This window comes from Nylanderia fulva, unplaced genomic scaffold (genome assembly GCF_048542155.1).
Source record: "Nylanderia fulva isolate GAGA-0341 unplaced genomic scaffold, ASM4854215v1 Scaffold10, whole genome shotgun sequence".
Taxonomy (NCBI): domain Eukaryota; kingdom Metazoa; phylum Arthropoda; class Insecta; order Hymenoptera; family Formicidae; genus Nylanderia; species Nylanderia fulva.
The window spans coordinates 2,218,816-2,234,731 of record NW_028189193.1 but is presented as its reverse complement, the minus strand read 5'-3'; the positions used below and the strand labels follow the sequence as shown (position 1 = coordinate 2,234,731).

Sequence of the window (15,916 nt, the reverse complement as noted above, 5' to 3'; positions counted from 1 at the left end):
TGTGTACAAATGACATAAACGAAAAATATATAAATTTAACAGAAAACCGCAGAGATACATGCAAAGCGTGCGCGCGATCGAGATAGTGAGAGGCACAGAGGAGAGATGGGTAATAGGCGGGAAATCCATAGTCGATGTTAAACCTATGGCTCCATCTGTAGTCAGCGATATATTTGAGTTGCGTGTTACTCTCCTCAGCCTCCGCGCATCATCCCATCGTGGAATAAGCGGCGTGTTTTGAGGAGTGCATGTGGCCTACAATAAAGTTGAGGAAAGGTCACGAAGCGTGGGTTGTGCAATTACTTTTCATCGGAACGTAATTGCGAGACCTGTTCGCGCGCAAAAAAAAAGATGGGAGAAGCAAAGGGGAGGAAAAACTTTTCTATGTATCCGTTTCGCTCGAACCTTATGTTAAACGCAAACGAGGGTTTCGTGAGGTAAATTTTCAGCCAGGGGCTAGATGAGTAGCTTCTTTAAGAGATGCAGCCTTACTCGAAACAGGCGAAAGGAAAGCGAGCAAGATCATTTATGCGACATTATAATGACTTCGAAAACGGAATACATAATGCTACATTTATCATCGAGATTTTCTTAAGTCCAGGGTTAATCCTTTCATACATACATTCTCAAACAGATCAAAGAATAAGAATAAAAACTAATAAAAATTTGAAATATTTTGCAAGTCACTCTTCTTTATATACTATTTACTATACAATAATAATATTTCAATGTTCAATCTTTGTGTTCTCCAATTGTCAAAAATGTCCTTATAAGTAAGAAAAATGATCTCGTTTTAACTTTCTTTCTTTAAACGGCTATTCGACTATGAAATATCCAAAATAATAGTATTCAGGTAAAAAGGAAAGGATTCTATTCATAGATGTATTTGTCCGAGAACCTCGATATGAATACGGACTTCAAAACGAGAGCAAATGTTTCAAATGTTCATTCTAAATACAGACCCATTTTATAACGTTACTGTTAAACATATGATTTTTAATTAAACATAAGCAATTTTTATATCGTAAAAGGCCAAGGAATAATTCAAGTAATTCGATAGCTGTCACCATCGCTTTACAACATTTTAAACCATTTCGAGACAAAATATAATAACATTGGATTATATTGTTTATTGCTTTTGCTTTTCATCTCCATTTTTATTCCTAAAATTTCAAGCTACATCAAAATTTGGTTAAAAGTACGAAAGTTTTAAGAATGTAGTTAACTGATTGACTGTATCGTTTAATATTACATTTGTTATATATTTATCTGATATATTTGTTGCAATTATATCATTAATTTTGTTTTAAATTATGTATACTTCTTTCTCTTATGCATATTTTATTTTCCTCGTAGAACAAAGAATATATAACAAGAAAATAATAGATATTTCTATGCAGTCTTCAATGTTTTTTCATATTGTCTTTAATATTTTATATATTTTTTCGAATATTCTATAAACAACTACAAGAAATAAGCACAAATACTAAACACAAAACAAAATACTCACTAAATACAAAACAAAAGAAACGAAGATATCTAAAATACTTCAAAAAATGATAGCAATCGTAATATAGATTTGTAAACAAAAGCGGAGATGTTTAATATAAAACTTAAAAAAAGCTACTAGAAATCTAATGTACTTAATACATTTGAAAGAGAGACTTGTAGACATTATTATTATTAGTATATTTAATGTACCTATAGATAACTTTAGGAATAAAATTTACTTCTTTTATATCAATAAAGTATTTGTTTTAGGCAACATCAACTTTCAGACAATACTAACTCGGTTATTAAAAAAAAGACGGCATAATAGAAAAATCTATTAAGTCCACATTATCAATTTCAGTAATATTTATCACTATTTTGAATATGTCTAGAATTCGGTTAATCATCATTAATTAGTCGATCTTTATGACCTTAAGGCTAATTTATATCACTTTCTGACCACACCTGGTGACGATGAAAATTTTATATTTTTGATTGCAGTAACTTCGTTTTACAAAATATCATTCGGCATAGGCAGATATCAGAAAAGCGGCACGTTTTAAGAGAAAATACCGACAGAAATTCCTGGCATACAAACGAGCGATCGAACATTAGCATTGAATTTATTTGCCATCGAGCACAATCCGAGATCGCCAGGTGTTATCACGATCGTTTCTTCAAAAGACGTGTCTTTAGAATCATTTTACTACACGTGTAGTGTAAGTACGTAATATATTCAAATCATATAAAAACGTGTAGCTATTTTAACGCACAGCACATCGACGCATTTTGTATTAAATGTCACATTTTAAATTCTAGCAAACTATTACGTAAAACAAAATGCTGTAATTATTTCCTTGATATAGAAGTGAAATTTCTACGTGTCGTCATTGTTACTATTGCTTAAAGAGTTTCCCATGTTAATATTTAAAAAAAAACACGAAAATGACCCTAATACGTGCTGACATCAAGTTGACATTGCAAAAAAAAAAGTAACTCATTGTAATTAAAGATTTTTTTCTTAAAATTTTTATATACTTAAAATTGAAATATACATAAAAAAATATAAAAATTAATTAAGTTCAAAGAATATGCAATTGATTTCAACCGAGTTCTTCTTTATATCATTGTAAGTTTTAGCTACTTTAAAAAAGTAAAAGAAAACTTGTAAAAATTTTTTAAGATTTATTTTTCCAATATAAAAAACGATTATATGAAAATTACAAGTTAAAATTTTAATAATGAAAATATACAAAATTGAGAGTTAGTATGTGGTAATATCATTTTTGTAGTATCATTATATTCAAATAAAATCGAAGCTCGTCTCTGAAATTTATTTTATAAACAATAATCTTCTATACCTATGGGTTTTCTTTTGAATTTAGCTATCGATTTTTATATGAATCAATATAGCACCGAAAACATATAAAATAGAAAATCACAAATCCTTATTTTCTTTAGAAAAAAAAAAAAAAAAAAAGAAAAATCAAACTTGTTCATATCTCGCAAAGGCTCTGCTTCGAGAGTCTGAGGTCGCATGTTGTAGGTAGATATCTAAGATTCACACAAAGGGTAGGAGAAGATGCAAAGAAAGGAGTAGGAAAAGACGAGAGGAAAGGGTAAAAAGTTGAGGCCCCTCCCTCGTCAACCCCCACCGCGTAGTATAGAAGGATTATCCGGTCGTCCAGCAAAACCCCCACCGAAGCTACGACAGGACCGCAACCCACCTGTACCACTTGGATAGACGGTGCCGATCCGACGCACAGTATGCCTATAAGGCCCATTCGAGAAACACTTACGAGAGCGAGCCGTGCCGTGCGGCAGACGAGCGAGCGAACGGAAACTCGATCCAAGTGGGACCGTGGAAAATAAATGTGCAGAAGTGGGGGCCGATTCAAGAATCGACGTGGACACCCTCGCCTACCAAAGTCATTCACCTAACGGTCATCGGCGCGTCAAGAGTCTTCATTTTCTTCCGTTATCCGGTCGCACCAGTCGCGAGAATTCGCACTCGCCGTCGTCGGTTCGCGACCTTTTGCACGAAACTAGTCGCGGCAAGGTGCAATCAAGAGGCACACGGACTGATGCGGTTCAACTTGGAGGTTCAAACCGTTCGATACTGTCAGTGGTGATTTCTCTTCGATGTCGAGAGGATATCTTTTCGGATAGAAAACTTGACACATGGCAATAGCGGCAAGAGACCTTATTTAGAAATGTATACATTGTGGAAAATAGCCTTCTAGTGTGTTGGATTGACCGTGGAATTTGGTGGTGTTATTTTATAATCTGTGGTTATTCGAGGACAATGAACACAAATTTTCGGTGTCTTGTGTCTTGTCAAATGCTAATGTTGAGGTGACCAGTGGTGGCGAAAAGCGCCAGAAGACTTCAAAGATTAGTGGTGATTCAGTGGAATAAAATCCAACTGAACCAAATTGCTACTGAATGCTGTTCACATCTGTCGCTAATTTATCGTAACTACAAAAGTACGTATTACAATATTTTCTAATCATTTTCTAATCATTTTCTTCTCATTGAATTAAGAAGGTTTCATATCGGAACACGCGCGCGATATCGGAGCATCATCGAAACACTTAACGCAACGTTTGATTAACAAAATTGTGTCATCAAAAATTATTTAAATAGATCTGTAACAGCGTCGAAAAAATAAAATTAGCTATACAAAATAGATTTAGTCAAAGCCGCATTCATAGCGAGAAGTATCATAACGATGTTAATTCGATAAATGATATGTCAAGATAATCAAAACTTTCGATCAATTAGAATTTTCGATATCGCGATTTCGATAATTAACCAATTTTCTAGCCACGTTTCTTCCTGGTCGATACGATCTTAATGATATCGAGCCGTGTCGTACCTCGGAAACGTCGATCGAGAACGCGAGAGCGATGAGAATCTGCTTCGGAATCGGTTCGTCGCGGATTAGGTGCCGTGATGAGTTCTCACTCGTGACTCGTCAATTTTGACAGACGCGCGTGCATCCGCGAACTTGTTTGTCATCGTAAACCGTAGCATTTGATTTCATATAAGCCGCGACAAATGGTCCGCGTGTCGATCATGCGTCGGTTGCGATAAATAGAATAGAATCGGAAACATTGTCATTGTGTTGCACGCAGGTCGACGCGAAGGCCGATCGGCGGAACGTCGCTCCGTTTCGAAAGAACGGAAGTTACTCTTCGCGAACTGGAGCATCGTCGAGATGAGGTTGCGAAACGCCGGAATCGTTTCCTTGCAAGCCGATCACGTATTGATTGGCGTTCGAGCGAAATATCCTCGATATCGATTTGGATGAATGTGCACGTGCGAGCGATCGACTGATATTTGGTATCGAGCGACCTGTAACCGATAGCAAGATGAATCGCCGTCGGCCGCCGCTATATGATTATATATTACGTTGCAAATCTTACATACATACAATACATATATATATATCATGTCTTTAAAAAAAGGACAAGATTTCTCTTTAATATTTAATAATACATCGGTTGTTTGTCAGTTTTTGACCTTTTATAAAAACAATATATAAAACACATAAAAATGTATCCGTCTTTCTACGTTTTTATCTGGTTTATATTTTAAAAAAATTCCACATCATTTATTTCTTTGTTTATCACATTCGTTCCAACAAAACCAGTTTTCAACGATTAAAAAATAGAAACGCGATTTTGTCACAATCTTCTAAAAAATTGCGATATTCAATAAAAAATAAAAAATATATGAAAAAAATGAAAATGCAGTATTTTTCACGATAGTATGCTATAATTGGCGAAAACGGTTTTTTCTTGTAAAGAACGATTTTTTAAGGATTTATTTTAAGGGCTTAAAGGACATTTTTTTAAGAAGAATTAGGTACATAATTTAGAGCGTCTTTTGTATCTTACATCGCCTTGAAAATACTAATTACAAATCAGTTTTTTAGGCTTTATTTATTACAGTACTTAGCAATTTTTACAATATAAAGGGACAAAAGAATTTCAAAGTTTTATTTCGTTATATATTTCGTCCATCCTAAGCGGAAAAATTAGGGTCGGTGAAAATATGTCTTTCAGTCTAAAAGAATCAAACAGCATTTTTTTAAGTTTCGTATTTCCTGTTGCTCGTTTTTTAAAAGAAATAAATATCTTTTCTGTAAAAGAAAAAATCTATATAGTGTTAGATCCATTTTTTATTATCCACTCAACGAAAATCGTAAAGGATGAAGTGAGACCATGATTTTCTCTTGTTCAGGATTATGTCTTCCATTTTTTTTAACCCACGTGAAAGTCTATTTTTTTCGATGAAAGGCACAGTGGGTGGTTGTTTATATCGACATGGGAAAGAAGAACAAATGCGGCACGGTCTACACAGAAATCGCGACGATCGAATGCTTGACGAGCGCGCTCCTGACAGATGTGCAGTCGAATGTCTCGCAGTCACCGTCGACGATGATCATCGGGCAGAGACTTTGCGATCCGCGGGAGTCGTTACGATTCTCACGGCTCGAGTCCGCGCTTGCTTGGCGCAACATTCCGCAAGGTCAGGCCTCGTGGCGGTCCCCGACGATCTTGGCGATGATCGTTGCCGCCGAGATCCGCTCTCGACGATAATACGCGCAGAGTCTCGGTAGACAGGAGTGCCGAGAAAGAGACGAGTGCTTATTACCGGAGCACCTTTGCGCCCGCACGAGCGGCGGCGAATCGAAGATCGGGTTGACTTTTTGTTATTATCGGAGAGACCAGATTCGCACGCTCGTGTCCGGGTGTGTTCGAGAGAAGTGACTCGCTTCCGCGACGACGCGACGCTTCGTTACGACAAGCGTAAAAATACGAGTATAATCTCGAGCGGACGAACAATGAAACCCATCTTAAAGAGACGAGAAGCAGATTCTTTCGCTGTCGTGAGGAAACGATCATCGGGAAATTGCAGGGAAGACAATACGTAGCTCGCGATAATAGCTCGTAATCTCTAATACCGCGTGCGGAGTCGCGCGGGCTATTACGATTACCCAGCCGTGAATCAGCTGTTTGCATGTGCCGACCGAGGCGGATAGAGATCGGCGTAACAAGCGCGCGGCGACCACTTAGGTTGTCAAGTGTAATTGTGAAATTCCCGATTATATATACGCCGAATAATTCTCGCGAACTGAGACAGGTAGATAGCGCGTATTAATCGCCTAGGTAAAACCAACCATTTCATTTATAATATCATCTAACGCAAATAAAAATCATTTTATGTCTATTTTCGTTGAGACTTTTCAATCATCAAGTTTTTCAATACTTTTAATAATCATTATTTTATTGTGTGAGTATAATATTTTAGTTTATTGTTTGACGATATGTAATCTTCTTTTCTTTTTGCCTTCCGATCTGCGATTCCCTTTTTTGGGTACATATATTTTATTTAATTTAAATATTTGGAACTTGAATGTTATTCTTTTCGTATTTTGATTTATCATATTATTTGTTAATCTACTTCCATCTATTATAGTAAACTTCTTGTCATAGTTATGTAAAAGTATAGATTTCTCATCTTGATTTGATCTTATAGCAACAAGTGTTTATCTCGTCTTACATCTATTAATTTGTATTTTTTTATAAATAATACCGGTAAACTTTATTTATCATGTTATTGAGTTTGCACCGAATAAAGTTACTAATAGATAATGTAACATTTTAGATCTTGAAAACATTATTGCAAAATAATTATACAAAGTAAAATCAGAATTATTCTATATTAATAATTAATTATATAAATTATTATTTTTATTTATCTCATAATATATTATAATTATTTATATTTCATGGCTATTTTTTATTTGTTTAATGGAATCTAACCTCGTTTGATTTTATCTAACGACATTGTGTGTACCTCGTTGCGACACTTCAACACGACACAATATCATTTAAACATCGCGATTGCATCGACGTGGAACGCGATGGGCATCCACCGAATGAGATTTACCTGTTACCGGATGTACTCTACCACTATTAATACTGGTTGCTATTGGTCAGGCGTCAGGGTCCGTGCTAGTTTATATTGTCAAGTCAAAAGTATCATTTAGTTCTTATCTATGAAGAATTCAAATATGAAAAACGATCAAACAGGTTATCAGGCCATTATTAATGTATAGCATAAAATAATTTAAATACAATTAAGAAATACTCGGCGACGTTGCTCCAATTTGTCATCGAACGTTAACGATGCGACACGTAAATACACGTTTTTCGAATATAATAAAATGAATTAATAATTAAAAAAATATCGTAAACTGTAGCAATAAAACGATCACGTAAGAAGAGATATCTGTGCTGTACGTAACAGTGCAACTTAAATAAAGTACGGATTGTCGATATAAATCAATTTACAACATCATAATATCGTAATGTGTAATTTTATTCTATGTGTGTAACGTGGCGGGAAGTAAGCGTGCGAACGCAGATAAATGAAAAAAATACAAACGCGGAATTGCGTGATGCGTACAAGCGTAAACCTGTAGAATATACCGCGGCAGAAACGGCGGCATCCGCGAATGACAAGTGTCAACGACTGTTGGGTGTAGGTCAGGAAAGAGAGAGACTCCGTTGATCAAACAACGTAGATGTCTCTTCCATTAGTTGAGATTTACTTTCCCATTTAGCGACAGTCCGTCACGTATGAAAGTCGTCGGAGGTGGGCACAGTTGTGCCCTCAGGCCGTGGTACAAACATCTAGGTCACCGCTATTGTCCCATATATTCGTGATCTTCTGACATTTTGTTCGAAAAAAGTAATACTAATGATAAATAAAAATCTGATGGATTGCCAGAAACTCGGATGACGTTTGCGAATAAACGAGCTTGAAAAAGGAGAGACCAAGGATAGAGCTAAGAAAGACCAAAAGGAACATTGCAGAGTAGAAGTCGATTGTCTCTGTTTCGGATCGCGGCATCACTTCGCTGGCCTACACAAATGCAAGTTATGCAAGGGATCGCGGCGAGGAATAAAAGCGACGAGGTGTGAAAACGAGACCGCGAAGCCACGGTCCGTTTTCTGGACGATCGGCCAAAGAAGGCGAAAGGAGTCGCCTCGGCGGAACGAGTGCGAGAAAGAGAGACGGGAAAACAACCGACTGAAAAGGGGGGAAAAAAGCAAGCGCAAGAGTTTTCCGCTCGTTGAACGTAACACGCACCGCTTTGCCACGATCCAGCGATTCGCGCTCGCGCGCGCTGCACTGCAAACTGCAAAGCGGCGCATTATGCAACGCGCCTCTTCTCTTACTCAATCGCGCGCTCGATCGGTGTAGGCGCACTATAAAGATTGCATCGCCGACTTGTCAAACGTACCTTCGTGTATCTTCGACCGATCCACTTTCCGTTTCCGTTGCATAGGAAGTGATTCATTAGAGAAACATCGTATTATCGTTTTATGATATTGCAACGAGAATTTATATTAGTCATCAGCTTTTCTTTTATAATATTTAAATCTCTATATCTTTAATAATAAACCATAGATTTCTAATATCTCCTAATGACATATACATTAATAAGTCATATATTCCACGAACATTTAACAGGAAAACGACAATGGGAAAGATTTAGGACAAAGTGTAGAAATTATGATTAAATTAATTGTTTAGCGTAGCAAAATGAATAAATTTTTGCTACAAATCTCTATTTTATTTATTACCTTGAGGCACTGTCCATGTATTATTATTGCACAAAAATAGTGCATCTAATAAATAGAGTTCACTTTCAAATATTGTATAATTTCGTGTAGAATTTATATTAATGATAATTTTAGCTATCGCTTGCCGTTAGCAAGAAATGCTTGATATTTATATGAGAAGAAATTTCTATATTTGATAGACCAGAGAAAACAAAACGAAAACTAAGTAACGCACATATACGCACATATACACACGCAAGATGTATACATAACATGTTACAAAGATCGCAAACACAATAAGTCAATAACAATCATGTTATCAGACTTTTCATTTTACTAGTGAACCAACATTGTGAACAATACTCAAACTATTAAATATGAAAAAAACCTTGAAATCTCTTTTAAAAAAGGTATTTTTTAAACGTCTATACGGGAAAAAATATTAATTAGCCATAGCGAAATTTTAGGTATCTGTAGGTATATTACATCTGAAATTTAGTTAATGGTAGTTAATATTTTTTTCCTGTAAGAAATTGAAATTTTTCTTGCTTCAATCTCTGAAATAATATATGTGCGTTAGCATTTGTACCAAATGTACACTATTTTATACAGAGCTTATTAATGCAACCAGAAATCGACTGTACTACTATTGTTTTCTCTTGCAGATGAACCAGCAGTGCAAGGTATGCGGAGAACCAGCGGCTGGCTTCCACTTTGGCGCATTTACCTGCGAGGGTTGCAAGGTAATTGTCTAATCGTCTAATATTGAATGTCTTTATCTTTTTCTTTGAAATTTAAAATATTATTAAATTGAATAAAATCATCTAAATAAAATACCTATCAACCGACTTTGCTTAAATTTAACAATAAAATAGAAACATCTTCCGTTATAATTTTCAGTAAACGATCTAAAATCTTTGGCGTTTTAAATATATAAATACTACACCTACCTGCGTAAATTCTTCTCATTTGCATTTCTTCTACATCATTGAAACATTGAGACGTAATTAAGAATGGAAATAAAAATGAAATGAGACAGAGGAGATAACATTAAACCGAGTCGAAACTCGTTTCCTCACATAATGATCGGGATATACCGTCACCGCAAGCGCAGGGACACGCGTTCCGGAGAATCGCTCTACCGATACACAACGAGCATAAAGGAAATCGGTCTCGCTGTCAAAAAAGCGCGGCACGTCTGTGACCGAGAGAAGAGAACCTCGCTCCTGATCTGTCGGTCTAATAGCAGAGTTTTCCTCGGTGGCTCGTTCGCGCTTTTTGTCGGTCTCTCGCGACACGCTGCGCCGACGCTCTTTCTCGCGGTTTCGCAAAGGCCCAGCAGGTCGGCAAGCGAGCGGTCGCTTTCACGAGCGGCTCCGTAGCCGAGGTTAAACGTTCGGTCAGGCATGCGTGTCAACCTAGCTCGAGGGGGTCCGAAAACGGCAAGCGCGTACGTATACGCGCGCGATTCGATTAAAAAGCGACGAGCACCAGGTTGGATCTCCGCGCGGCATCAGCTAGAACCGCTCGCTCCGAGAAGCGTGAAGCGAGAAAAACGAGAGCGGTAACGCGATGACGGGGGCCCACGGGATTGCGCAGAGGAGGGAGAACTGACATGCTACGATGGGCCTGAAAACGAAAATAACGAAACGAAACAATGTCGTGCTGACGTAACCGTGAACTAGGGCGGAAACAATTGTGGCGGACAAGTGCGAAGCACCGGAAGCGGCGTCTCGAGGCGGCACGGTGATCGGAACGAGAAAGGAGAACCTCCGTCCGCCGGGGGTCCTCTTCTTCTCCTTTCTTGTTGAATAATCTTTCAACGATTTAATTAAACTCTCTCGCGCACAGGATTACAAATCCGAAATATTCAGAAAAAAATAAAAATTTAAATTGAAAAAATTATTTCAAAGAATATAATAGAAAAAAACTATTGTTTCTTAAATTTATTCAACATTTAACGGTGATAATTGCGAGATAACGCGATACAATTAAAATTTCCAAATTCTAAAAAAATTTGTCAAATTTCGTCATAAGGATTTTATAAAGTGAGTATATCAATTAATTTGATTGAAGCTTAAATAATCGTTTTATAATGGTTTTTCAAATCGTATCGTTATTGTAAATATCATGAATTTGAATCTCGCGAATATATTAAAACAAACTTACCAAAGACCCCTCCAATAATGATTGTAGCAAAGCTAGTGCGACGAAACGAGCGTGTCGTGGCTTTCAAGTAGGGCCGCGTTTGCATAACTTCAGCGTGCACAACGAATGAAGGGGGCGGTCGGGAAGGAGGAGGAGGGCATGTAATAACGGTAGCATTTTCTCAATTGTGTCATCGCTTCTGAAGCGTCGCGCGTTCCTTTTCTTACTCGCGTAAGCGACATCGGCAAGAAGGTGGAGGACAAACGTCGACGACGTCGACGGCGAAAATAAGTGGAACGCGATGCCGGCCCATAGGTCTCGGCAATACGCGCATCGGGACCACCAGGCCGCAGGAAGAGCTCGTTTCCAGGACAAACGAACCAGAAACGATTAATAATATAGCGTGCGTACGGGCAGAAAAAAAAGCGAAAGTGGTCAACGCGGCCGCGCGCGCGCGTCCCTTTAAACGCTCGGCGATTCGCGATGTGACAGTCCGCTGCTGTGCGCCGAGCGACATATTAATCGTGACGATTGGGAAATTCTAGCTGTCAATTCAACCGAAACTGTTGTCTCGCAACGATCCGGTTGTAAAAGAAGCAACATTTCACAATAACGATACGATTTGAAACCATTATAAAACGATTATTTAAGCTTCGATCAAATTAATTGATATACTCACTTTATAAAATCCTTGTGACGAAATTTGACAAATTTTTCTAGAATTTATTTTAAGATAATGAAAATAAAATTAGAGAGATCCATTTATGTTTCGGCCAAAATATGTAGTATTTTACATATTGCGTAGGAGGAGACATACAAAGTTATCTTATACTGTCTCCTACGCAAAAAGAGGAAAAGAGAAAGAAGCGTGTACATATAGGCGCATCGTTGCTCGCCATCTCCGGCACGAAAGCAACGAGCACGCTGTGTCGGAATCACGTGGAATTGCACCATTTGGGCAATTAGCACGAGAACAACAGGCCGCACGCGCCTGCGACCGTCGACCTCACCGCACCTCCCCCTGGCGCTCGCATGCCATGAATGAGACAACGAGAGCGTACGGTTACATGCTAACAACTTGGACGTTACGTACCTTTTACAAGTGTTACAATGCCGTTGCAGTATCGCTGGTTTCCAGACCTTTCGTCTCTCGTCGCCGTCTTCGTTGAAACGTGGCTTACATGATGATTTCGCGATACCGATTCGACAGCAACTGATATTGTTTCCAGTACAAGCGCAAATGGATCTGTAAAAAGAAATACAACAAAAATTTTTAAAAATACGCGGCGCTCAATTTAACTTAGCTGATTAACATAATCCCCTTAATATTGAATACCAAGTTTTTTTAAATGATATAAACGCAACAATTTATTATATAATTATAATTATATAATTTGACAAATAGAATTAAATTTTTAAATACATAACATTAAATTCTTCTCTGGAAAATGATTTAATCTCATGTCCTGCAAAGTATATTGTATCATTAATGTTAATTAATTTATAATTTTTGTTACAGTCATTCTTTGGGCGCTCATACAATAATCTGAACAGCATCGCCGAATGCAAGAATGGCGGTGAGTGCGTGATAAACAAGAAAAATCGTACAGCGTGCAAAGCCTGTCGCTTAAGAAAATGTCTCCACGTCGGCATGTCCAAGTCTGGTTCACGATACGGCCGCAGATCAAATTGGTTCAAAATTCACTGTCTTCTGCAACAACAACAGCAGCAGCAAATGGAACAACAACAGCAACAGCAGCAGCAACATCATTATCAACCGCCTATGATCGGTCGACAGCAGCTGCAGCATCAGCTCTCGCAGCAGCAGCCGACGAACTCTCCTATTCACAGTAGTCAACGCAAAGACGAAACCATGATGCTCAGTCTAGACGACTATAAGAATTCGAATTCGCCCAGCATCAGCTCGCCTGAGTCTCACAATAGCGATAGCTCCGTCGAAGTCTCCGAGAAGAGAGCTGTCTTCATTGGACATCCCACTTTCCGACCTCTGCACCCGCCACTGCAGTTGCAGCAGCCCGTGGCTGATCTGTCCGTCTTGAGCAAGGAAATGATGGGTCTACCCTTGGGTTTCCCGCTCAGCAACATGTCGCTGCTGCCGTCGGCTTTCCTGCAGCCACCCGGTCTTACCATGTTTTCGCCCTACGCTCACATCTACGCGCATCACGGTGCATCCCATCCCCTCGTGAACCATCCGACAAGCCTGCTACGACGTTCACCGACGACGAACGATGAGAACGACAGTCCTGTGACATCCATCGTGACGCCGTCGACGACGACGACGACGACGATCGAATCAAGAGTCTCGACGTCGTCCATCAACGAGAACGACTTTTGCGAGAGGAACAACAATAACGATCGATTCTGCCTCGACACGGCCCTGAAGAGCGAGCGAACTTTGTCGGAAAGATCGCCGACTCCGAAGGAAACGCGAACTTCCGAGGACGAATTATTCGAGTGCAGTCCGGAACGAGAAGATGCCTGCCTGCCGCCGCAAGATAATCCGATGGATCTTTCTATGAAAACCATCGCGATACCTGTGAACAATCACTTGCAGGACGATGAAATAGAGAGCGCCAGTGACACAGAGAGTTCATCCGCGAAAAAGCCGATTGATTTAACGACAAGGTCCTAAAAATTTAGAAAACTTTAATTAGAAAGAACGAAAACAATTCCAATAATATTGAAAAGTACATTTTAATAATACTACTTATTATTTATTTTCTATTATTATATTTTATGTTCTTATTTCGCTATTACAAGATGATCCAACAAAAACAAAGATCAGAATATCTCCGTTGCATATAAAAAGTGAAAAAAATATCTACCTTTATCAAAATGTTGCTCCTATTTTTAATCTCAATTTTTTCACATTTATGCCTTCTAGAAAATAGATTTAATTTATATAGAAATTGAGCTTCTATTTTATACCTCAAATAGGGTAAATGCATACATTTCCTATTTAGAGGTTGAAGAAAAGAGCTTCTGATAAAACTATAAGTTAAATATACAGTTTCGAAAAAGATCATTCGATTGTTTAAATTATCAAAATGTTGGATAAAAATTGAGATCGAAAGCAGAAGAAAATGTTTGATTCGGGAGGAAAAAATTTTGTATAATTCAAAGTGGCAACACTATTGCACAACTTTTTCTTTGGATATTTTTTTTTAATCCTTAAATGCGACGGAAATATTCCGATGTTGTTTCTGACGGACTATTCTATGTAAGATCCATATGTACATGATTAATTTTTTTATCTTATGATTGTTTTATCGCTCATGATTCAAAAAGTTAATCGCTATGGGCAATTTTTCAAAAAATTTGATTTAAAGATAAAGAGCGTTAATGACACACAGGATCTGCGAGAAAAAATCAACAGATTTACGACTTTAACTATAGCAACTAGATTTTAAAAAATGGAGTAAAAGCAAAAATATTTGTTCTATGTTTTTGCATCTCGTTGTTTGTTACAAGACCTGCCTGTACATGTGAGATTTTTTCATTGTATTGTTTTATCGCTCGTGTACAAGAAGTCGTGTACATACAATCGCCATTCACAATCCTTCAAAAGAGTAAATCCGAGTCGTCTAGTATTAATATATATTAGATATACAAAGCTTGAGTGATATTTAAACAAGTATGTTTAAAAATTATATATTGTATATCTTTTATTTTATTTAATGAATATTTTATTTAATTAATTTAGTTCAATGACAAAAATATTTTAATGCAATTAATAAGAACGCAAGAAAAAATTTATCTAAGCCAACTGATAATAGCGAAGATAAATATAAATACATCTATTATGATATATCTAAGAGCAAGCTTATATCATCGAATAAATTCAGAATTATTTTTATATTATTTGAAAGAATATGATAAGGCATATATACACTATATATGTATATCAATTTATACATATACATATACATGTCTCATCATATTCTTTTACGTACATATATACATATATTTATGTCGCATTTTTTGGAAGAAGGCTGAATTTATATAAAAAAAACTTGCGACAAATTAAAATAAATATTAATATACATTACGTGTCTGTATATATATGAATATCTCTCATGTACCAACATATAACATTAATAACAATATATGTATATATAAAAATATATATTAGTATATGTACATTAATATACATGCATGCATATTAGTTCAAGATTATATTGTGCGTATGTGTGTGCATGAAATAGCTATTAAGATCTTGTTACATTTATACATAGATATTATTACATATACAAATTAGAGATGTCATATTTTTCTCTTAAAGGTACAAATGTAAAGTATGTTCTAACAATAAGCATCGATAACGGCATCAGTGATTAGTGTTAGACATAATGGCCATAATATTCTCACCGTTATTTGCAATGTCAGTTACAAAGATAGACTTATCGATCTGACAACTGATATTTAGTAGGATTTAATCTGAATGTTTACATTATGAGAAATTATGCAAAGAAGTTATCCAACGCATATACAATATTTTCAGGTATGTAGTATTTCTAAGACACAATGCAGACGATAAAGTCAAATTCGAAATGCTGCAGATGCATCATAAAAACCTACAAAATATATATGATATATTATATATATATAAATGT

General features: G+C 36.9%; 1 protein-coding gene and 1 long non-coding RNA gene across 2 annotated transcripts in view; one reads left to right on the top strand and one right to left on the bottom strand.

The window, feature by feature from the left end:
* The window catches only part of LOC114943591 (uncharacterized), a 424,129-nt gene that overhangs the window by 403,752 nt on the left and 4,461 nt on the right, over window positions 1-15,916 (bottom strand). The window contains exon 4 of the long non-coding RNA XR_003822052.2: window positions 12,376-12,528. This is a non-coding gene — a long non-coding RNA (uncharacterized LOC114943591). The remainder of the gene's footprint in view (window positions 1-12,375; window positions 12,529-15,916) is intronic.
* LOC114943589 (uncharacterized) lies at window positions 3,225-15,164 on the top strand. Its single transcript, XM_029319235.2, has 3 exons — window positions 3,225-3,977; window positions 9,800-9,877; window positions 12,802-15,164. The coding sequence occupies exons 2-3, from the start codon at window positions 9,800-9,802 to the stop codon at window positions 13,933-13,935; spliced, it is 1,212 nt and encodes a 403-aa protein (XP_029175068.1). The 5' UTR covers window positions 3,225-3,977; the 3' UTR covers window positions 13,936-15,164.